General features: G+C 38.7%; 1 protein-coding gene across 2 annotated transcripts; it reads left to right on the top strand.

Moving 5' to 3' along the window:
* Positions 1 to 16,026: 16,026 nt before the first annotated feature.
* LOC140926735 (uncharacterized) lies at positions 16,027 to 18,398 on the top strand. 2 transcript variants are annotated; one of them, XM_073376434.1, is made up of 2 exons: positions 16,027 to 16,188; positions 17,225 to 18,398. In XM_073376434.1, the coding sequence occupies exons 1-2, from the start codon at positions 16,174 to 16,176 to the stop codon at positions 18,227 to 18,229; spliced, it is 1,020 nt and encodes a 339-aa protein (XP_073232535.1). In that variant the 5' UTR covers positions 16,027 to 16,173; the 3' UTR covers positions 18,230 to 18,398. The 2 variants fall into 2 exon arrangements, with proteins under 2 accessions (XP_073232535.1, XP_073232536.1); XM_073376435.1 differs by having other exon boundaries at positions 16,037 to 16,188; positions 17,002 to 18,398.
* The last annotated feature ends 4,690 nt before the right edge of the window (positions 18,399 to 23,088 follow it).

The following is a 23,088-nucleotide window of genomic DNA, read 5'->3' as shown; positions in this document are numbered from 1 at the left end:
CGTTTTTGTTCCCGATAATAAATAGCAACAAGTTCTTCTCTGACCCCCCTCACATTGTTTGCTGATGTGGAGGGGTTTCCTGAAAATCCTGCTTACTAATACCAGCGGGTTCTTCGGCAGTACAATCACCAGCATCATCAGACTCTTTCCTGGGGCTTGTACTTTCACATTCTGTAGTAGATTCTGAGGAGGAAATGATGCTAGTATCACTCTCGCTGGACGTGCTGCTCATACGTCTGAAAAGGAAAGGAAGCTTCTGATTCCCCTCTGTTTGTTTCACATTAGTTTGCTTGTGTTGTTTTTTCTGCTTTTTCTTGTGGTACCATGAAGACTTATTCTCTCGTTTTTGCAACTCTAGCAATTGATTCTGGATAGTTGCCTTTTCCTTCCTTACTTTTATCGTTTCTCCAAGTATTTCATCACACTGCTTGTAATTCTGAAGGGAGCGCGCCTTATCCAAAAGCTGCTGCTTTACGCGAAGGCGACTGTCTAATGTCTCCAAATTATCTTGCAACAGCTTTATTTCACGTGCCCTCTCTTCTGCGTCAATTTTCTGTATTTTACAAGGAGGCTCGTCAGATTCACTTGACATGTGTTTTGATCTTGAATGCCCTTTTTTAAATAGGTAGCCATCGGTGGTAACTTTATCCCTAGCCATTGTAAGCAGCTTCCCTGTAGGGTTAAATAGGGAAGTTAAACCACCAAACTTGACTGTAAGATAATTCCCACATTCCTGCACAATGGAAACTTGCCCCTATTTTTTAAATTGGTAGCACCGGTTATAAATTATGGTTTTGAACTTCTCATTTACAAAAAGAACTTAGTGTGGAATAGTACCCATTGTAATACCAGCACTATACACTAAAACCCTCTAGATTTAATTTGGGACTTGCCAACTTTGATTTATCTGACCAATCTTTTAACAGAAGATGACCAAGTGAACTTTGGGGGTAAGTATAAGCTTCCTTGTATAATATTTGAAAGAAAAAATGTTGCAGTTGATAAAAACTGCCATCCCACTATACCAATAATGCAACTACAAGACAAACAGTAATGTACTCTCTACAAGTTTTGAGTTTCATATTTAGAAATGCATGCCTGTGATATATACAAAAATTACACCTACCCTTATCAAACACTACATCAGGGTTTTCCTTTGCTAAAACAATGGCAGCATTATTAACCGCCACTTGATATGGTGTAAGGCTCCTTCCAGATTTGCCATATATCTTAGCTTTTTCTTCAAGTTCACTCTGGGGTTGGTCTAATTGTAACATGTCCTATATGAGGAAGAGCAGAAAAGAAGTGAAATTTCATCATCTTACAACAGCACATATATATCTGTATACATGTTATACAATCCCAATATTTTTGCTTCAGCATAATGAAAGAAAACATTAGAAACAATGAAATATATGTAATATCTTCTTTACATAACTATACTTAATATTATCACCACTTCCTGTTTATATTTTTTTAATTTATGAAAAATGACCATTTGGGGGGTAAAGGTTTTTAATGAATGTCATACCTCTTCTGTTGGTTTCCGTAGTTTTAAAGTGCCACCGAAATTATCAAGACGCATACATCCATCTGTGGTCGATGTTCTCTCTGTGTTCCTTCTTCCTTTTTTTTCTTCCATGTTTTGTGAAACACTTGCTTGTGAAATAGGAGCCCAAGATTCGTCTTCTTTTAAGACCATCAGAACTGTGTTCTTGTCAAGAGCCTTCACAACGTCATCCTCATCAACCACACTCCCATCCTCTTCCAAAACAATGCTGTCTCCGTTTAACTTTTCCTTGCCTGTTAGTTTATAAAGACAAAACGAATTGACCATTATATTTTGGTTTATAAAGATGCACAACATATTTGTTAAATTTTTTTTTCCACAAAAAAATATGCTACAGAATCTGTATAACACACACAAGTGTTTTAATCCACTGCAATATGCTCCTAATAACATCCATTTTATTACCATAGAGTGCACAAGGATAAGTCATATTCTCACACTAGACTACACATCAAGCTTAGAAATTGTATAAACTACAGTATCAAATTTTAGATTTATATGTACAAAAAAGCAAAAGGGGAAATGTCAATCAACAATATAGGCACAAACGTAATCATATATCTTTTATATCAAAAAAATAGTGAGTAGTGCTTTGTTTAAAAACAGTAAGCTTATGCAGTATTTATTATAAAGTTCGTTTTAATATTAAAAACTCAACACTGTAGTACAAGAGTTGTATTAAATATCTGCTTCACGTACCTTTCTTTTTTAAATCAACCATTGACTCCGCTACAATGATGTAGCGGAGTGTTCTGCACGCGCTGCAGATTTTTAAAAGAGGCATTGTCCTAGTCAATGGATAGAAAACATTAGAATGTATGAATGAATTCCAAGCCTTGATTCTCTGACGGAAAGCGAGACATTATCAAAAATCCACACAATCCCCACAGAGTAAGGTGTTCCATCAATTTATATTGACAACCAGTAGTGAGAAGCAGTGTTTTTGTTTACAGAAACGAGTGCTTACCTCAAAAACAGCCGTGCTTTCCAGCCAGCGCTCCAGTGAATTCCAAGATGGCCGGCACAGACGTGACTAGCTACCAGTCCTCCTCGCAAAAAAAAAGCAAACGTCCCCACCCTGGGGCCCTGATTCTAAGTCAAACTCCCGAGGGTGGGGAAGGCAAAAGAGGTCAAATGCCCCACATATGCCCGGGGTCCCCCCCATCGGGCTTAACATTGATAGGTGCATTATGACAGCCAGGGAAATTGGGAAATTCCTTATTTTGTAGAGAACTGACGAGGATTTTATAATGTACTCTAATTACCTACCTTTTAAAGATATTACTCACAGCAATTCTGGTTCACTCGTATTGCGATAGTATGAACGGGTGCAACGGTATACGCCAAACACACCAAACAAGGCATCGGTGACTTTCGTCAGTGGAATCGATTTTGTTGGCTCTCTGAAGTTAGACGTCTTGGTGCCGGTTGCTTTCCATGAACCAAGGTCGTCGGCCAAAAGGGTTCTCAAGCTCTTTACATGAGGCGATCGTAGATCGACAATGAATAACGTATTCTTAGACACGGATGTAGGAACTGCTCGAGCAACTCACGTCGTGTCAATTTCCTCATCTAGGAGAATGGCGACGGCCTCCTCAGTGGCAATCCCACTTCTACAACCCACAGAATAGACAGGTAGCATGGGATCGTCATTCCAGAATCTCAGGCCATCTCCAATGCTATCACTATCACTATCAGAAATGTCAACGAATTTCTTGTCCTGTTAAGGGAAAATATCTGTCACGTTAGCGTGGAATGTTTTCCGGAGTTTTTTTTATTTAAGTCAGACTTAGATCAAATTTCAATAGCAGAGAAGAACCTAGGAAAGGGAAGCCGCTTTCTTTAAAAAAAGGGACATTCACGTAATTTACATTATGAAAGACATACATACCTCAAGTAATTCAGTCGATGAATCCGAAGTTCTGAGGGGAGATAGAATGATAGAAGAACTCACCATTAAAGAAGAAAATGCAGTTTAAGTCGGTTTTAAGAGGACAATAGTAGGGACGTTTAGATCGGAGTGCGAATACGAGAAAGAGTAGGAGTACGACTTTCGAATTTCAATCCTGTTACGTTCCCAGAGCTCTCACTGCTTCCTGTTTCACATGTCACGCACTTTTCCCTTCAAATCGTCACGCATAACCCCTTTACTACTCTGCGTGACTGATTGGAGACTGAATGGATTGCGTGACTTGGAAATATAAATTCGCAATTGACATCCCATATATCATACACTAACGTATTCGCAGAGAATATTTTGTAAACCAAAACTCCATTTACAATGCTTAGTTAATATAACTCCCCTTCTAAATTGTCAACATCTCGCAAGAAATGGTTTCCCTAGAAGTGACAACTTACAAGCAAGTATTAAAATTTTTTCATTTTTCCATTCTACAAATCCCGCGAGGTCGCTTGTCCCTATATTCTCCATGTTCAAAGAAAATTAAAAGATATTACTTCTACAAAAAGAGACTGAGGATTTTAATAACATGTAACACAATGAAAAACATTGACAGAACTACCTTGTGCTAATTCCTTTCATGGGCGACGGGCACGTCAAATCATTGCAAACAGGTTCATTGCTGCCCTTATCCTAAAAACAATATTAATTTCTTAATTTTAGTCAAAGTAAATTGTTGAGTACGTTTGATAGAAAATACTTCCTCTGGAAGGATTTGTAAATTCAGAGTTTCTTCCTCTTTCCCTTCTTTAAATTTAAAATTTCATCCAGGTATAATGCATCAAACTCCATTTGCATGCCTTGTAAGTCCCGGGGGTGGGGCATTTGAGATTTTTGCTCACTATGTTTTGAAAGTTTTAAAATTTTTTATTTTCATTTTATTTTCCTTTTTTAAGAACAATTGAATTTTCTCTTTTTTTTCATTTAAAAATCTTGAGAAAAATCTGGAGTCCCGAGTCCAGAGTCTAGTCTTGGTTTTATACTATGCCGCCAAATTATGGAACGGGCCAGCCATGAAAGAAGTGTTGCCAAGTAAAGACCAAAACTGGCAAAAGGTAAATCCAACTACAATCAGGGACAAAAGTAGTTGACACACTTGTTTAAAACGGGTGCTTTTAGCAAACATTTAATTCATCTATTATTTCATTCTTTTTAAACGCCGTAAATCCCCTCACCCCCCGAATCAATGTTGTCTGAAGTAAAAAAAAGACTTGAGGGTCCAAAATTCAACATTGATTTTGGGGGGGAAGGGGTTGGGGTAGACAGGGGAATGGGATAAGTATATCCACTATGCAAAAAGGGGCCATTTTACGGAAGTGTGCCAACACTTTTGTCCCTCATTGTCTGAATGCAAAATTGTGCTACTGCACACAAGTTGAGCCGTGCATGACACTGATTTTAACTGAAATTAAAGAAATCAAAGACATAATTATGTTATTGGTGGTGGGGGTGACATTGACTTATTCACGACCGAATTATAGGGCCAATTGGAATTACGTGATGACGTAATAAAAGGGCTGCGATATCCAGAATTAACGTCGATATGGTTTACAAGCTAAAAACTAACGCTGAAACTCGCGCACATGTACAACTTTTGATGAATTTCAAGGGTACGCGTACTGAAAATGTTTTTAATAAAGTGAATATTTCTCGTTCTTCACTTTATCCGATGGTTAAGGCGCAAACAGTCACGGGTAGGGTAAGGATTGACACGTAGTGGGGATAGTCACTGGCCGGCCACGGAAATATGGAGCGTTAGTGCGGAGCGGCCGTCACTGCGTTCAATATCGAAACTACGGAAAAGTGAAGGTAAATTCATGGCCAATTCAATAAAAAAACTAAGGACAGCGTAGCAAACATTGCAAGTGTCCACGAAAACAATTACTTCCAATCCCACCTCGTGACACCATGAGTGACATGATAACGCAACGCAAATAGCGTGACATGAGCGCATATGTCTGTGTATTTGGACTGTATTTCTCAAGCGAAACCCTGTGTTTTTGTCTATTGTCGGCAGAGAAAATGAAAAGAGAGCTTTGAAACGTGAACTGGTATTTGACTCTCAAAGAAAACGACAGCTCAAACTGAGGAAAACACTGCTTCCTTCGTGTTACAACGGTTAACCACGTTTCGGAAAACGAAAAGTAAAATGAGTCTGTTATGACCTCTTAATGTCCATATGTATTCTCGTGGTTAACCGTTGAAACTCCTTATTTGCACCACATCGCTGGAATTTTTCTTGCCAAGAATACGTATTGCGAAGTACTTTCTACATAGCGGAATCTTCTTTAGCCTTTCGTGAGGAATTAGCGCATAAAAAAGGAAAATTTTCCAGCGCACGGCGTCATTGATCACATGTTATCCCGCTTTCCTTGTCATCAAGTGAACTTCTGGGCAAAAGTAATTGCTGTTTTGGCGATGACACAAACTGGTGTGTCTATCTTGAAAACAATTTCTTTGGTATTCTGTGATTTACGAGCTGGGAAATGAAATAGTTGTCCATCCAACATCAATAAAAAAATTATGCCACTGAATAAATGGCAGGCGGTCATCTAAAATCATTACAAAAGTACATTCCAAAACCTGGTCTAACCTGTTCGACGCCTACCTACGCTAAAGGTTTGGATCACTTAGGTTTGAAAAGGTCTCCAAAAAAAACACACATCTATATATAGGACATAGCACAAACGGCTGGCCCATCATTTATGAGGTTCATAACCTGTATATTGTTCACGTCCTTTCACTAATGGCACAAGTCAATGTCAAAAATAATGCATGTCCCCTCAGTTACTCTGCAGTACTTCATTCGCTTAAGTTAATCATTTACCAGAACAATTTCCATTGCACCTTAGTGTTTCCATCCTTTTTCCACTAATGATAATACTTGTGAAAACATTACATCCGCTGCAACGGCATTGATCATAACTCAAATGATTTCCTCTCGACCCCACAGGGTATCAGGAACGTGCGCGGAAGTACAAGATTAAGTGATGACATACGCTTCGTACATTTTACTCTACGTATACTACAAATCAGGACGAAACTTTACAAATTGTTGTTTCTAAAAAACCAATTTGGCCCATAGAGTAACGTCATCGCACAAAAATTCAGCAGCGTCAAAAATCTAGCCGGAAAACACAGATACATATTTCAGACAATCAGGGACAAAAGTAGTTGACACACTTGTTTAAAATGGGTGCTTTTAGCAAACATTTAATTCATCTATTATTTCATTCTTTTTAAACGCCGTAAATCCCCTCACCCCCCGAATCAATGTTGTCTGAAGTAAAAAAAAGACTTGAGGGTCCAAAATTCAACATTGATTTTGGGGGGGAAGGGGTTGGGGTAGACAGGGGAATGGGATAAGTATATCCACTATGCAAAAAGGGGCCATTTTACGGAAGTGTGCCAACACTTTTGTCCCTCATTGTAGGCAAATGCATTCGCACATGCAAATTCAATTGTCTCGTATATTAGCCAAGGCCGATGAGACAAAACCTGGTTCTTTCTGAATGTGAAACTCCCCAATTTCTCCCTAGTCTTCTACCAATTCAAACATGATACCTAATCCTCAAATTGAAATCCTGGAGGGAAAAATACCAATTCTATCAGCTATGTTGGGTTTAAAAGATTCTTTGGCTAGTGACACCTAGGACACCTGGGACACGTGGAATGGCTGGAACACATGGGACAGCTGGGACACTTGGGACACCTGGGACACGTGGAATGGAACACCTGGAAAAACATGAAACAAAATATGCTTGCCTGGTGTATTTGCTGTCCTTTTATAGAATAAAAATTATTAAATTATCATTAATTATGATTATTAGTAATATGCTTGCTCAACAGGGAACTCTCTGAACTTTATGCTAGGTAAGGAGTGGGCACTCATCCAGACCACAACCTGTAACCTGCAGATTAGGCCTTCTGTTGTATGGCATGTGAGAATTTTGATGACAAAGATATAATTTATTTCAAAAACAGAAACTGGCACAACTTTGTTACATAAAATAATGAATTGACATACCAAAGCTATGCTGCTGTCGCACTTTACTAAATAAAAAAGAAACCAGAACCAATGCAAACGATGTAAAGTGATTTTGTTAAAAAACAAGCCAGAATTGTGAACAGTAAAACCCTGAGTATAAGACCCTAGAAGTTAAGAGCCTGTATTGGTTAAAGTTTCTATTTAGATCTTCTTCAAATAGGTCCCTGTGTAAGCAAGGATTTTAAAGCAAGTTCCTTATTTTATCAAATGGAGTCAAAACTATCGCCATTTCTTTGAATTCAGATGTTACAAATTAATAGAATAAGGAATGTAGACTGGTAAATTCATTGTGTGATAAAGCCGATCAATTTTTTCCCTCTGGGAATCATAGTTAGCAGATGGGAAAAAGTTTTATTCATGAGAGTTGACGGGCTTTTCATCTGTGAATTATAACAATGTTTATGGCTGGTGAGTCACCAATGTCTCAGGCAATGAAAGTAAACAGCAAACACAACAACGGTAGATTCAACAAGTGGCTGGAAATCCTCGCCTTGGAAGATTTACCAACGAAACACTGCAAGAGAGAGAACAGTGGCTTGAAATCTAGCATGAGGAGCGGAGAAAAAGGTAACAATAGGAAACCATGGAGCACAGAGAACATCCCTTAGCACAGTGAAAGCAATGTCGTCAACTCAGCGACCACAGACATGTACAGAGGCAGTGACAAACTACTACATTATTACACTGCAAACAAAGCCGATGAAGAGAGGGAACACAGACTGCCAACAGTTCAGGAGATCAGGCAACGGTTGAAGTGTATATAGTCAAAGTTATCTTCTTTGATGCAAAACACGTCAAGAATATCTTTCCAAGGGACTGAGGACAGCTGGTCAGTCTTTACACTATGAGCAACAAAGGGTTTTACAGTAAGCTTTATTTTACTTTGAACAGTTTAGAACACTGATAATGTGACATGTATAGGGGATGCGTTACAGAATTTATAAACAAAATCCTTTTTTTTTATTTTTTATTTTTTTTTAATAATAACTAAATTACAACACAAAGAAAAAAACAAACAAAAAAAAGGATCAAAGAAAGTACAGTTCGACTACCTAAAAAAGACAGGAGCAATAAACGAATGTTGATTGTGTACAATCAGTCAGATATATCTAGTTAAATACAAGATTTACAAATCTTTCAAAATATTTTTTGGTATTTGACCGTTAGGGAAAGGAAACAATCGATATCAAGAGCTATATTAAGAGTAATCTGTAAGAAAGTTCCATTTTTTAGTGTCCCCTGCTTTTTTCTCTATAATAGATCTTGACTTAACTAGGCGTAGAAAATTTGCAAAATTAGGCGATATTTCATCCATTTTGGCTTGCCAAATATGAAACCGCGCTAATAGGAGACAATAGTGTAATTGACACGAGTATTCTGTAGAATGAGGCTCTGGCCTCAAGCCCAGTGCAGTAATGTTCAATAAGTTGTATTTGCCGATTAACGGAAGAGCGTTTTGAAGCCAGTCGGTTACGCTTTTCCAAAAAGAGGATGTAACATGGCAAGACCAAAAAAGATGAATTAGCGTCTCTGAGGAATTGTTGCAAAAGGTACAGTTGCCATTTTCTTTTCGTCCTATTTTAAGTAAGAAATCATTGGTTGGTATGCGCCTATGTAATAGTTTAGATTGGAACTTTATCAGTTTGGTGCTTTTTGTGCACCGTTGCGCCATAAGACAGGCGAGTTCCCAATGAAATGTATCTTCTTTGTCTGAAAAGTTGCAGTCTTGAAACCACTTTAGTTGGCTTTTACGTGGGGTTAAACTTTTGGCTCTGATCAGTTTTTGGTAAATTAATGGACCTGGCTTTTCTCTCTTAACAATATTTTCACTTAACGTTTCAAAGGTATAGTCTCTTGTCTCAGCAGTATCGGTAACATTTTTGCGAATTTGTTTAAGAGCTGATAATAAACCAAACAAACTGAGCGGGTGTACTCTTAAATCATGTTTGGCGGCAAAATCTTTGAGCGTCAGAAAATTATCGTTTCCTGATTGGAGGTGTTTAACTTTGGAGATACCTATTTCAAACCATTCTTTAAAAAAAATTGGTTTATTATCTATCCTTATTAAAGAGTTGAACCACAGAAACTGTTCCTTAAAAGCGATATCAGAGCTTACTTGATCCACAAAGTTTATTTCTGCTCAATATTCCAATATTTCTTTAAGAAAGGGTCTGTTGCTCTAACCTCTTTCTTAATGTCCGAGACATTGAGATTACCACGGAAAATGAGATTGCGACCATAGTTCTCCAGTTCTAGATCAAAGAGAAATTTCCATTTTCCGTGGTTAGTCGTGTCCAAGTACTTTTTAACCCATGTTGTTTTAAGAGATTTGTTGAAAGAGCAGAGATCAATCATCATCAGGCCTCCATTTTCAGGTTCATTGATCATAACTTTTCTCTTAATTTTGTCACCTTTACCATTCCATAGAAAATGGTAAAACATGTCATTTAATTATTTTATAGCGTGATGATTTGAGCGTAAAGGGGAGAGCAGGTAAACCAGTTGTGATGCGGCCAGTGATTTGGGGACAGTAATTTTCCCTAACAACGTGAGCCTACGGTATTTCCAGCAGTTCAAAAGCTTCCTAATGTTTTCAGTTTTTTCGTTGTAATTCAACCTTAAAGCCGTGTCCGGATCAGTTGACAGCCACAGAGCAAGTGTTTTGACTTTATATTTTGGCCACTTAAACTTCTTTCCTGAAACAAGGATTTGTTCATGCCCTATCTTAGAACTGATCCAAAGAGCTTCCGTTTTGCTATCGTTTAACTTAAGGCCAGAGATCTTACCAAAATCATCTAAAATTTGTATTGCTGATGTAAGGGATTTCTCTGAACTGTCTAAGATAAGAGTGGTATCATCAGCATATTGGCTTATCTTAACTTCGTCATTACCTAGAGAAAACCTCTTATGCTCTTATTGTTACGGACGGTCTTGGCCAAGACCTCCGCAGCAAGAATAAACAAATATGGGGAAAGGGGACAGCCTTGCCTAACTCCTCTTTGAGGCTGGAAGAAGTTGCTTGACCAGCCATTGTTGAGTACACAACTTTCGATGTTGCAATAAAAGCTCCTCAACCAATTGATAAGTGATGGTCCAAAGCCAAAAAAACTTAGTGTATCAAAAATAAAGGGCCATTCAAGGGAATCGAAAGCTTTTTCAAAATCTATAAAGAGCAACAACCCGGGAACATTATGCTTACAAAATCCTTACTGAACAAAATTTTCGTTTAGAATTTGCATTACGTTTCCCCAAATCATCCCGAGTAAAATATTTACCGGTATATTTATAGCAGCCTTATACATAAACACAGTTGTGTCTCTTAAGTCAAATATCACAAAAATTTATTATTACTGGCCTACTATTTTCGATCCTATTTAATATTGGAAAAGAACATCTGTATTTCAGAACTTCTTACAAATCTCCTCACAATGTTAGGGTGTGACATAGTTGTCATGCTAGGCCATTTCAGTATAAGTCAGAGAAAATTTAACTCTTTCAAAGAAGTCAGAGAGGGTGCCATTAAATTCCTGCATCCTAGGCATTTAGCACATTTACACTTGGCGGTACTTTGGAGGTGGGAGTCAGAACACCCATCACTATGGACTACCTTTTTACCATGCAGGTCTTTCCAGGCCAAGAAGCAATTAATATCTGTAGGGCTTGCTGGAAGGATGGTTTTACTATTCGGAAGTGATGCCAAGAATTTGTCGAACTCTGTGTGAAGTGAGCACTTCTGCTTTGAGTATGCTGACTGGTAGGAGGCATTTTTAAGGTCTTGTAAACTGTTATCTATGGCTTTAAGGTTGACTGAAATGTTAGAAGTCTGAACATTTTGGGAATTCAAAAAACGGTCAGTGTAAAATGCAGACTGCAGACTGCAGACTGCGGACCAGGGGTAAAATGCAGTCTGAGTGTAAAATGCAGACTGCAGACTGAGAGTAAAACGCAGGCTGGGTGCAAAATGCAGAATGAGGACTGCAGACTCGGGGTAAAGTGCAGACCGAGCATAAACCATAGTACCTGAAGGGTTTATGGGCAAATCTCGAAAATACATGTAAACGATCACTTACTTGACATCTTCTTTCACAAACCTATTCCTTTCTTCTCTGGAACATCGTCGACAACCCGAAAACATAATCGCAATCTTTTCCGTCCGAGAGCCAACCCTTCAAGTTTAGGAGCAAAGTTTGGCATACATGTGACCGTGGATTGGTACACGACTATGTTTATGCTTAAATAAAAGCTGCTGACACAAAATACTGTACAGTAGGAATAATGGCGATAAAAAGGGAGTAAATCATCACCACAAAAAAGAAAGATGTTCTGCATGAAATGTGGATAACCTTCAATGAACTTATTGCAAATCAAGGTAGGCAGACTTAAGCTGTTCGGATGTTCATTGAAACTTCTGGGGAATGTGCTTTGTACTTTGACTAGGAAGCGAGTTGTGTATAAACTGATATCAGCTAGCTATTTGGAGAAGAAGGAAAACAAATGTTTAAAAAATGCATACTGTTCATCTGATAGATCTTCTAATGATGTGAGGGCTTTTTCGCAAAATCCCTGATATTTTCCTAGTACCAACAATCATTACGTACGTATACCTATAGCGAAGTAAATAGGTCATAGTCAAAATGGCAGCGGATGTTAAGAAGGTAAAGCCAATAGACTACATGAACGTACAGCTCTCTAATTCTCTGTCAATTAAGGCATATGAAACCAAAACGTCACTACAGACGTCAAGGGCACAAGGCAGTTCTCCCGCAAACCGGCACGCTGTAGACCTAATCATTTCCGTATTGCAACATGGTACAAAGCCCCATGAAAGGGAACCCGCATTCCGGTATCCGTGAAATTTTTGCCTGTGGAATCCGGAATCTTGGACTTTGGAATCCGGAAAACAACCCAAGGAATCCAGAATTCCTCTAACGATTGAAACCCAGAATCCAAGTTTCACTGACAAAGACTGGAATCCTCCTGAATCCAAAACTGTCTTGGATTCACTTAGGGACGGTTCATTATTTATGGGAATGACTGGGTCGGGAAAAAATCGAACGGGCTTTGAAAATTTTTCTTGCCATGGTGACGGGCTGTGTGTTTTTTTCTTAAACAAAGAGACCGGGCTTTAAAAAAAATCAACATAAACTAAAACTGTGGTAGAAACGTGGCAGTCGTTTGATGAGAACAACACATGGAAACTGTATTCCTCGTTGAAAATTCACCCGGTAAATTGTCGTACTTTCATATCAAAGAAATATTGCTATAATTTTTTTGGTAATGCAGGGATATACCCGCGAGAAAAAGCTCGCGCTTTGCGATCGAACACTCAAGAATTTTAACAGGCCACGGAATGACACAAATGTACTTTGTGAGCTGCTCTTTTATAGTTGTTTATATTCCTTGACATTTCAAAGCTTGTAATCAAATTAGAATTCCAAATGATGCGTGGACAAGGATTTTAATCAAAGTGAACTCCAACGGTTGGAATATTAAATCTTCGGACTCCGCCAGACTGTACACAAGAAAACAAGATGTTTTGATCGAGGATCTCAAGTTGCAACTCCTACTGAATTGAAAATATTTTTTCTGCATGCACCACGGTGCCGCGGACTCTGCCAGCCAAGTTCCGTTTATTTCATGCAAAAATAGGTTTACATTCTCATCTGTCTCGGAAATAAACTTTTATTATTTAAAAACGTGAACAATTTTTGTATCTTGTAAATTTGACAAGCTGTGACATTATAAAGCTGTTCATTCATACTTAAAAAACAACTGTACAGTCTGCATAGTCTTTGATGCCTAGCGTCTTGTGTTAATTTTCACTGATCGAACAATGATAAAGCTAATCAGAATCTTCGTCTGAACCCTAGGAAGCGGAAGTATATCCTTTAAAAGTTTTTACTTTCTCATGCATGATTTCGAGTCGTTCATCTATCTTGACCGTGTCTTCGGCAAAAAAACCTTCCTTCCTTAAAAAAAGGAGGGAGTTATAATGCGAATGCGGTTGCAAGGTCCTCAAAACAGAGAAATTTATTTCTTGCAATTCCAATGCCCTCTTTAACTTTAACTCGCCGCCGTCATCAATGTCAGCCACCACAGTAAAGACTTCTTCGTCTTGACACAACAACTTAAGGAGATCTCTTGTTCTGGTTTGCTGGCCGTCAATTTTTCGTTGTTTGGCCTTACTCGCATTGTCACGTTTTCGTTTTTGTTTGCGCCTAGCTTCCGCACTTGCAAGGCTGAATTTGTGCTGATCGGCCAACTTCTTTTGGGTTTCTAAGATCTCTTCTTTCAGGGATTGAAATTTGTCTTTCAGATCGGAGGTTGTAGCTAATGTGTTTTGAGAATAGGCGAACTGCTCCTTTGCCCACGACTTAAATGTGTCACTTGACGGTTCAAACAATCCTTCCTTTTGGTGCATTAATGACTCGTGAATCTGTGCAAGTTGATTTAATTTGGAGTCAATCTCTTTAATCGCAGAGATACATATTGTGGCATCTTGAGGCCTTGATGGATTTGGCAAAGTTCTCACACGAGCCATGTAGTTCTTGTCTGACATGTCCATCATTCTTGTCACCGAAACGCTCAAACTGTCCAAAACCTCTTTTCTTTCCCACCTTTCCTGCCTTTCTTTGATCCAATAGGCTTCAAAGCGAGTCAGCAAATGAGGATAGGCGGACTCATAGGTTTGTGGGAGAAGGCTGTTAAAAAACTTCTGCCGTGGAAATCTCGGATGTGGGATAAGAAATCGTTTTCATGGTACGTCTGGATCTGCAGGTTCTGGTGGCAAAACCACGGGTAAACTACCACTCTGAAATGTTAGTTTGGTCTGCAGTGTTAGCCTGGAGTTCTCTTTCTGAGGTTGTGTACCAGTGGAGGCCGCTCTAGCTGGCTGACGGAGCTTCTCAAAGTTTAAAACAAGTTTACACTTGTGGCCTGGTAGCACAATTCCCACATGTTTCTCTATTTCTTCCTCGGACAGAGTAACTACTGTCTCCAGATCATCAAATCCTGCTTCTCGAAAATTATCGAGGTACTGAGACAAATTTAAACGGCTCAAAAACGTTTCAAGGCTTTCATCGCAGTTTGCTAACCAAAGACTTTCTGAATTCTGCGTTTGACTTTACATACACACAGCCATCTATCAACAGCGTGAACACATGGTGCGGAAAAACATGGTTTAGGGTTGTCAAACTTCAGTCTTTTGAAAGAATGCAGGCAACGGTTCGCGTGAGTGGGTGTTTGGCGCCAAAATGACTAGTTACCGCCAGTCGCTAGTCATCTTGACCGCTCGCGGGAAACACTTTCTGACATGTAAACTTTGAAGTTTGACAGCAAATCGTGTAATGTTTGATATCTGAACAACCAAACAAGTTTTTGTTACTACGTGTCAGATTTGCCTGATCCCATGCAGTGTGTTAATATGTACGCAAGTGAAAGTTTTCTGATAACAGTTTAAAAACATGGTGTTGCGAATGTTTTCCCGTATTGCTAGTTGCTACTTCAGAGCGATCAATCGCACGTTTATGCAACCAGCGAAAACGTCTAGTGGTAGTTTATGGTTCTATGAGGAAAAATCTCAGTATAGAGATGATCATTCTTGGCAAAGCACTGATACGGGTAGAAACGTATTTTGGTGAGCTGTGGCGACTTTTTCTGTGGTTTTGGTAGTGCAAAAACGTCGAGCATTCTGCACTAATGACCCCATAAAAGAAAAAACTGGGAGCTCCTTCTCGAGTACGGATACCAGGCCAACTCGCTCTGCCAAACAAAGCAAAATCGAAGAAACCTCTGAGGGTGGTTACTTAAGAAAATCATTACAGGATCTTGGCCCAAGTGCCAACATGGAATTTCTTGTCAATGAACTTCAGAGATATAATCGGCAAAAGTAGCCAAATCAGCAGAAAGTGGATAAATACAAGGGTCTCTTGGAACTTCTTAAACTCTTGATTGTTGTAGAAAGCCCAATCAGTTTTGAAGAAGTATGCGAAACCTATGATGGCCATCAATCATATTCGCAGGACACGTCGGCAGGAAAGCTAGAATTTCGAGATCATCTTCTTCATCCTGTGCACGGGCTTCCCGTTTACGTTTTGTTCAAGTTGTTGCTATTCGTCCTGATGGAAGTCATCATACAGAATCTTTGCTATGGCGCGCCATCTGTAGCAAAATCCCTTTTCGAAAAATTTCGTTTCGTAAAGTAACGAAACATAAAAAACGTAATGAAATAGGTTCGAAAAGTAACGAAATGAGTTCGAAAAGCAATACGATATCTTTCGAAAAGTAATGTGATACTTTCGAAGTGAAATGTAACTCTTTCGACATGAAGGTTTCCATGGCTACGGAATGTAACTCTACCCCTTCGAAATGTTGTCGTTATGAGTGTTACTATGGAAGTAAAATGTGTTCATATATGACGTGGAATTCATAGTCCTCCCCAAGTCCCCTCCTCCATAAAATCGAGTCGGCCATTTTCATTTTGGTCCTTCGTGTCGTTCTTCGGTTTTTGCTTGTTTTTTTCCGCAACGAAGCACTTCACGCTCAAGTGATGAAGCCGAAGAAAGTCTTTTTTATGTTCTTTTTTTGCTTTTTTGTATGCTTTATGAGAAGGTATGTTTTTATTTCTATTTTTCATTAAGCTTAACTCAATAACTGTACTGCATGGTTTTCACAGTCACGCCATCAAAGTGTAATCGTGCAGTTAAAAAAGCGAGGTTTTACGCATTTTGTTTATACATACACTGTACCAGGTTGAAGATAGTAAAATATAGATCTATGTACAAGTTTCCAGTCCCATAGCATGTTTCTTTTCGAAGATACAACTTTCAATTTTTCACAGAGTGTTTATAGACAAAAATGAAATGCTGTCTCCTGGAACAAAAGTCTCTGCTCTTGATTTTCAGCATTGTAACCATGTCAAGTATTAGAAGATGTGACAAGAAAGAGCTTTTATTGAAAAAGTAAATTCCAGATGTTTTTGTTGCTTTCCAGCGGCCATATTATTGGACGTGAGACTTTGACTTTGATCTTTCCCCAGTTTATTTTTTTGGTGCTGTGTTTATTGTATGACAGTAAAAACGATCTGTTGGACTGTAAAAAATTATATTTGCTTCTTATTTTGCTTCTTTTGTTCTCTATGACACACAGTGCACATGCTAACAGGCAACTACAGCGGTTTGTATCATCTATTCAACAACTGTTGCAAGAAGTTGATAGGTGTCGTAGTTCTCCTTTAGATAGGGAAACTGCAGATTTTTTACTCCTTAGGTTAGGTGGTGCAGTTCGCCATATGCAGCAAGTTCTTTCCTTTGTAGAGAGATCGGGTCAGTTTTCACCAACTGAAGTGAATGATCTGAGGACTCTCGCAAGGGACATAAGGGTGATTGAGCGGTTATTTCATGAATTACCAGTATTCTCTCCTAGGTCATGCTATAGAGTACCTGTTAGGCACACTGGTTCTGTGGGCCGTCCTGCTTATGAAATTTCCAGGGAACAGTTGATGCTCTTGCGGTCATGTTTCTTTTGGTGGAGCACCATTGCTAGCATTCTGGGAGTATCACGATGGACTATCCACAGAAGGGTCAATGAGTTAGAGATTCCCCATTCCTTTGTGACATATTCACACATTCCAGATATTGACTTGCAGCAAATAGTACAAGAAGAACTTGTTTCAATGCCTCGTTGTGGGGAACGATACATGCAAGGGGCTCTCAGAAGGCGTGGTATATGGGTCCAGCGCTGGAGGGTGCGTGATGCCCTGATCAATCTGGATCCAATAGGTAGAGCCTGCCGCTGGGCTCAGCAAATTCCTCGAAGGCCATACCGAGTTCCACATCCCAATTTCCTATGGCACATTGACAGTAATTTAAAGTTACGGCACTGGCGTTTTGTAATTCATGGAGGTATTGATGGTTATTCCAGGCTGATTGTTTACCTCAGATGCAGTAACAACAATAGAGCTGCTACAGTGCTTTCGTTGTTCCGCGAATCAATAAATATATGGGGTTTGCCGTCCCGGGTAAGAGCAGATGATGGTGGAGAGAATGTTGCTGTAGGAGATGTTATGGTTCATTATAGGGGGGAAAGTCGTGGTAGTTTTATCACAGGACCAAGTGTTCACAACACAAGGATTGAGAGGTTATGGCGTGAAGTGGTTCACTGTATATTGTTCTCCTTCAAAAATGTCTTTCTACATTTGGAACAAATGGGTTTGCTAATTCGCAGCAATGATATTGATCTTTATGCACTCCATTATGTCTACATGCCAAGGATCAATACTGCTTTAACACAATTTGTGGACACTTTTAATAACCATGGACTTTCTAGTGAACATGGCCTTACTCCTCATCAGCTATGGATTTCTGGAATTCTGCAGCATCATTCGTCCAATTATTCTGGTGTTCGAGGGATCATAGACAATTCATTACCTGAAGATCTTAATATGTATGGAGATGACCCCAATGCACCTACACCTCAAGGGGATGATTTATCTGGGGTGGAAGTGCCACAAAATTCATTACATGTTCCACTTCATGTTATAACTGTGCTGCATGAAACATTTCCTCCTGGGGTGGATGATGGTAACCAAGGAATGAACATTTATTTTCAAGTTAGACAATTTTTAATGTGTTATTTTGCCTCTGGTTTCTAAAAAAACGCTATGGCCTTTTGATGCTGTCACAGAAGTTATTATGGAGTTTAGATATTGCTAAATATTGTGGATGTGTGGACAATGCTGACTCCTGGTTTTAACTAAAATATGTTATATCAGTTGAGACATTTGCAGCATTCACTGTCCATGTACTAGTCAATAAGGTACCTCTGACCCCTGATTATGTACAGTAAAAGTTTTTATTATTGTGCTTCAGTTGAGTATTGCAGAAGTCTTGACTCTACTACTGGCAGACAGAAATCTGCTCTGTTAAAGAATAAGAACGCATATAAGTCAAATTTTATGGTTTTGATTTTCCTTTTGTCCAATTGAGACAATTTCAGTGATTTGAGGTATAGCTTCAATTCTTCCGTGATTATATTTGCTCAACAACTATCATCAATTTCTACCATGCTATAGTACATGTCTGGATTTTCTGGAAAGAACAATGAGACAATGGTTTTTACCTTTACCTTTTTAGTGAGTGACATTTTTAGGGCTTATTTCGTTTCTAGAAGTTGTATAACTTTGATCTTCCTTTACTTTAACTCTTTAATTATTGTTGTTCAATAATTATCAAGTTAAGCCATTTTAATTGTAACTCCAAGATTCCATCAATGATTTCAAGTTCATCTCTGAATTCCTTCATGCCTAGTTTGCATTCAATTCACATGCAAGATAGTTGAGACATTGATGTCCTCTTCCATTATCACATTAACTAAATGAGTGAAAAGCTTTTTTTTTTAATTCAAAGAGTCAGCAAGCTCTGATGGGTGAATTAATGCAGATTTGAAATTCCTGACGTTTGTTGTGTCAACTACTCAAAAGTTTTCCAAATATTTTTTTTCATTAATGTGATATAAGGGGTTATGCTTTTGCTGGTGTAACTGTATTGATTGAGACAGGTTTAAAAAAAAAGTTATGAAAAAGGTCATTCCGGGTAAATTCTCATAGTGTTATAATTTCCCGGCCCCTTCCATTCCAATTTGATGCAATTGTGTGGCTCATGAAAATAGAATGGGTGGTACTGAGTCATTATAATGGTTTGGTGTTGTAATCGGTGTCTGTATCCTCACTACAACAGCTTGGTAATGTTAGTACTGTTATATGATATTATACTGTTATTGATGAAAATTAAAAAATTAACAAGGGTAAAAAAAAATTCATTTACCTGGATTCAGAGATTTTTCTATATAATAATTATCAGTCCATGCGCATTTCTGTACTATTTTTATTCCATTTTTTTGTTCTGAAATTGCTGACCATTTTCTTGTTATTACAATGTACATCGAAACATAGAGAAAATAAATCATAGCAAAACGAAGAATATTCTTTGTGAAATAATGTTATTAGCTCCCTTTTTTGACCTTGACTTTTGTTCACCAATTCGCCAGCTGCGCCCTTTGATACCAGCACTTCGTATAGATTATTACTTACAATACTTATCGCGCCTTTCAACAAAGTCACCAACTCGAGGCTCTGGTGGACGAAATACATTGATTTGTATGAAATTTTCCACCTGGCCCTTGTCGTCCTTTCTTTATGTTTGCTCTCTGGAGCGTTATGTGGAAGAGGTATATAATAGTGTACATAATATAAATTTTCAATACAAGATGGAGGCAAAGTTGAATAATAATTATTACCTCAATGTTAAACGTTAGAAAAGAGGAATATGATTCGGGGTTGCAGGATCCTCGATGTCATCACTATGGAAACTACAATCAGGGACAAAAGTAGTTGACGCACTTGTTTAAAAAAGGTGCTTTTAAGAAACATTTAATTCATTTATTATTTCATTCTTTTTAAATGCTGTCAATCCCCTCACCTCCCAAATCAATGTTGTCTGAAGTAAAAAAAAGACTTGAGGGTCCAAAATTCAACATTGATTTTGGGGGAATGGGTTGGGGTAGACAGGGGAAGGAGATAAGTATATCCACTATGCAAAAAGGCCCATTTTATGGAAGTGTGTCAACACTTTTGTCCCTCATTGCAGCTACTATTAACTGTTTGAGAGGGTAACTGCTGAACTGATTGTTTCTGGTCTCCTTAATGTTGCCAAGTATGAATTCATTATAGAAATAAGCAAGGTATTGTGGAAAACACAGGGTTTAGACGAATAAGCTTCTGACATTCAAAATTTTCCTCTTTTTTAATGCATTATTTAAAAGTGGGAAACTTCCAAATAAACTGGTCCGTAAAATTATCCCCTGTCCTCTCACTGGACTCTGCAATTGTCATGATAATTATTCTCAGCAGATGCCTGATTCAGCTGGCTAGGGCAAAGTAAGAAAAGGTGCTTGCCAATCAAAGCCTCTAGTGAACACTGCTGCTTACTGAAGGGGTTGGGTCAAATTAGCCCCCTCCTAACCACAGTAGCTCTGCCAACCCTGTCCCACCCCCCCCCCCCCCCCCCCCGCCCCCAGGCCCGATCCACCGACCCACTTTTAGGCCGGTCCCTGAGCTATCCAGCTATGGTGACCAAGATGGCAAGCCGCCTACTCCTTTGGACACCGCACTGGCCTGGGGCCCCAGTGGCCATGTTTTATCAAAACCAGACTTAACTAACAGAGCGGTTTTTATTCCAAATTATGAGCAATTCCATATCACTTAAAATTCTTACTATTCTGAAAGGCTTAGTACATACAGTTAACAAAGAGACCAAATGTCCAGTGATTTATTACAGGAGGTTAAAGACATTGAGACTAATAATATCTTCATTCCAAAAAGTGTGTATGGATAAAATAGTCGCCAACATTTGCAAGAGACTGTAATTTTATGAACAAATATTGGTCATCAGGATAGGTGGTCACTTCAATGAGGTCATCTCATCAAGTCCAATGACCATATATCCGCCTACTCAATAATATCCTACAGAAGTTAATCCTTGCAGCCTCCTTAAGGTATATCTAAACCCTAACTATGCTGAATTCAGTAGTTGTAGCTCACAGAATTCCCACCGGGGTTTATAGTATTTCATGGAATCAATTATTAGTGCTACCCAAGGATTATTTACCCTGGACAACCCTAATCTGTCTTTCGGTGTCTTGATATAACTCGCTGCAATTCCATCCACGCTAGCCTCCACCAATATTGTCCTGTTTAGGTAAACCAGAAATAAATAAATAATGCTGTGTGTCTTCTAACACATTTACGTCTCCTAGATAACAGGGGCACCCAATGAGAATATAGTTCAAAACCACTTAAACATAGCATTGTTAATCGTATTCTAGTATTTAAATGGTAAATATAGGCATTTTTTTATCCCCAAAAAATTTTTCATTTGTTCAGTTATCCTAGCTGAAAGTATAGTGAACCAAAAAGTATAGGGATCAAAACTTACCTTTTCGAAAATTTCAGCCAGAAAAAAGTCTCCCGAAAATTCTAGGTGACCTTTTGAGGGTTAAAAGCCATTGAAAATGGGCAATCCTACCATTTTTTAGATGTTCGAAAATCCTAGGAGAGGCAGGCAAGCAAGACATTTTACAACAAATGTTCCAAAAATTCTAGATCTCAAATCGTCTTCCAAACAGATATTTTCCGAAAATTGTCGTTGGGGGCCCCTGAGATAATGGGAGACACTTACAATAATGGCTTGTTACAGTAAATGTCAGATGTTTCACTTTTACCTGAAATATGGAAATGCTCGAAAGTGGCTGCACTTTTCAAAACTGGAGATAGGAGAGATGCGTCAAATTATCGCCCAATTTCTATTCTGCCAACAATGAGTAAAATTCTGGAAAAAGTCGTCCATTCCCAATTCTATGACTTTTCTGAATTCAAATAATCTCCTTTCAAGCAAACAATTTGGCTTCCGTCCCAAACTGTCTACAACATCGGCTCTCACCAGTTTTGCAGATGAGGTCCTATTGCATATGGAGAGTGGAGAACTGTGCGGTGCAGTGTTCCTAGATCTGACCAAGGCATTCGATACCGTTGACCATACGATCTTGCTATCTAAATTGTCGGCTATCAATGTCTCGCCCAGCACTCTACAGTGGTTCAAGTCTTACCTGAATCATCGTAAACAGCGGACTGCCTGTAGCGATGCTGTGTCTGACCCTCTCCCGATGACCTTTGGGGTACCACAGGGGAGCATTCTAGGACCGCTTCTCTTCTTGGTTTATATTAATGACCTTCCGCTGGTTATAAAGAATTGCGAAGTGACTTTGTATGCTGATGACACGGTCCTGTACTACTTTGCTAAAGAGCCACACCTGTTAGAAGAGGCACTAAATGATGATCTCTTGAAAGTTGCCCAGTGGTTACATGGAAATAAGTTAACTTTAAATCTTACTAAGACGAAATCCATGATTATAGGCAGTAATAGGAAACTTGTTGGTATTTCCTCTTTCACGTTATCTATTTTTGACACTGATATAAATTCTGTAAGTAGTTTTAAATATTTGGGAGTTATGTTGTCTTCAACTTTCACATGGTCCGACCATATTGAGTATATTTCATGTAAGGTTAATAAAAACCTTGGTCTTCTACGTAGGATTAAGTATTATTTACCTTATGATGCCCGGTTACTTTTTTATAATAGCTTAGTGCTACCTATTTTTGATTATGCTGATTTAGTCTGGGGTGACAAGGACAATGTCTCACTTATGAAGGAATTGCAAATTCTCCAAAACAAAGCAGCTAAGTTGATATTAGATAGATCACCTCACTCCTCATCCACCGATGCATTGATTGTCTTGAGATGGCTGAATCTTGAAGAACGTAGGAAATGTCATCGATGTATATATGCATACAAGTGTATTAATGGCCAACTTAATCATTCTTTGGACATTGTAAGAAAGAGTGATATACATTCCTACAATACGCGCAATAACGATACTATCAAGCTCCCCAAAATT

The sequence above is a fragment of the Porites lutea genome, chromosome 2 (assembly GCF_958299795.1).
Source record: "Porites lutea chromosome 2, jaPorLute2.1, whole genome shotgun sequence".
Lineage (NCBI taxonomy): Eukaryota > Metazoa > Cnidaria > Anthozoa > Scleractinia > Poritidae > Porites > Porites lutea.
The sequence above is the reverse complement of the archived record's forward strand: the minus strand, read 5'-3'. Positions and strand labels throughout refer to the sequence as shown.

Excerpts from the sequence above, each read along its gene's own strand:
- LOC140926735 (XM_073376435.1), top strand. The coding sequence starts at position 16,127 with ATGAAGCCGAAGAAAGTCTTTTTTATGTTCTTTTTTTGCTTTTTTGTA. Across the intron at positions 16,189-17,001 it reads TTTGTATGCTTTATGAGAAG|GTCATGCTATAGAGTACCTG; the intron begins GTATGTTTTTAT and ends ATTCTCTCCTAG.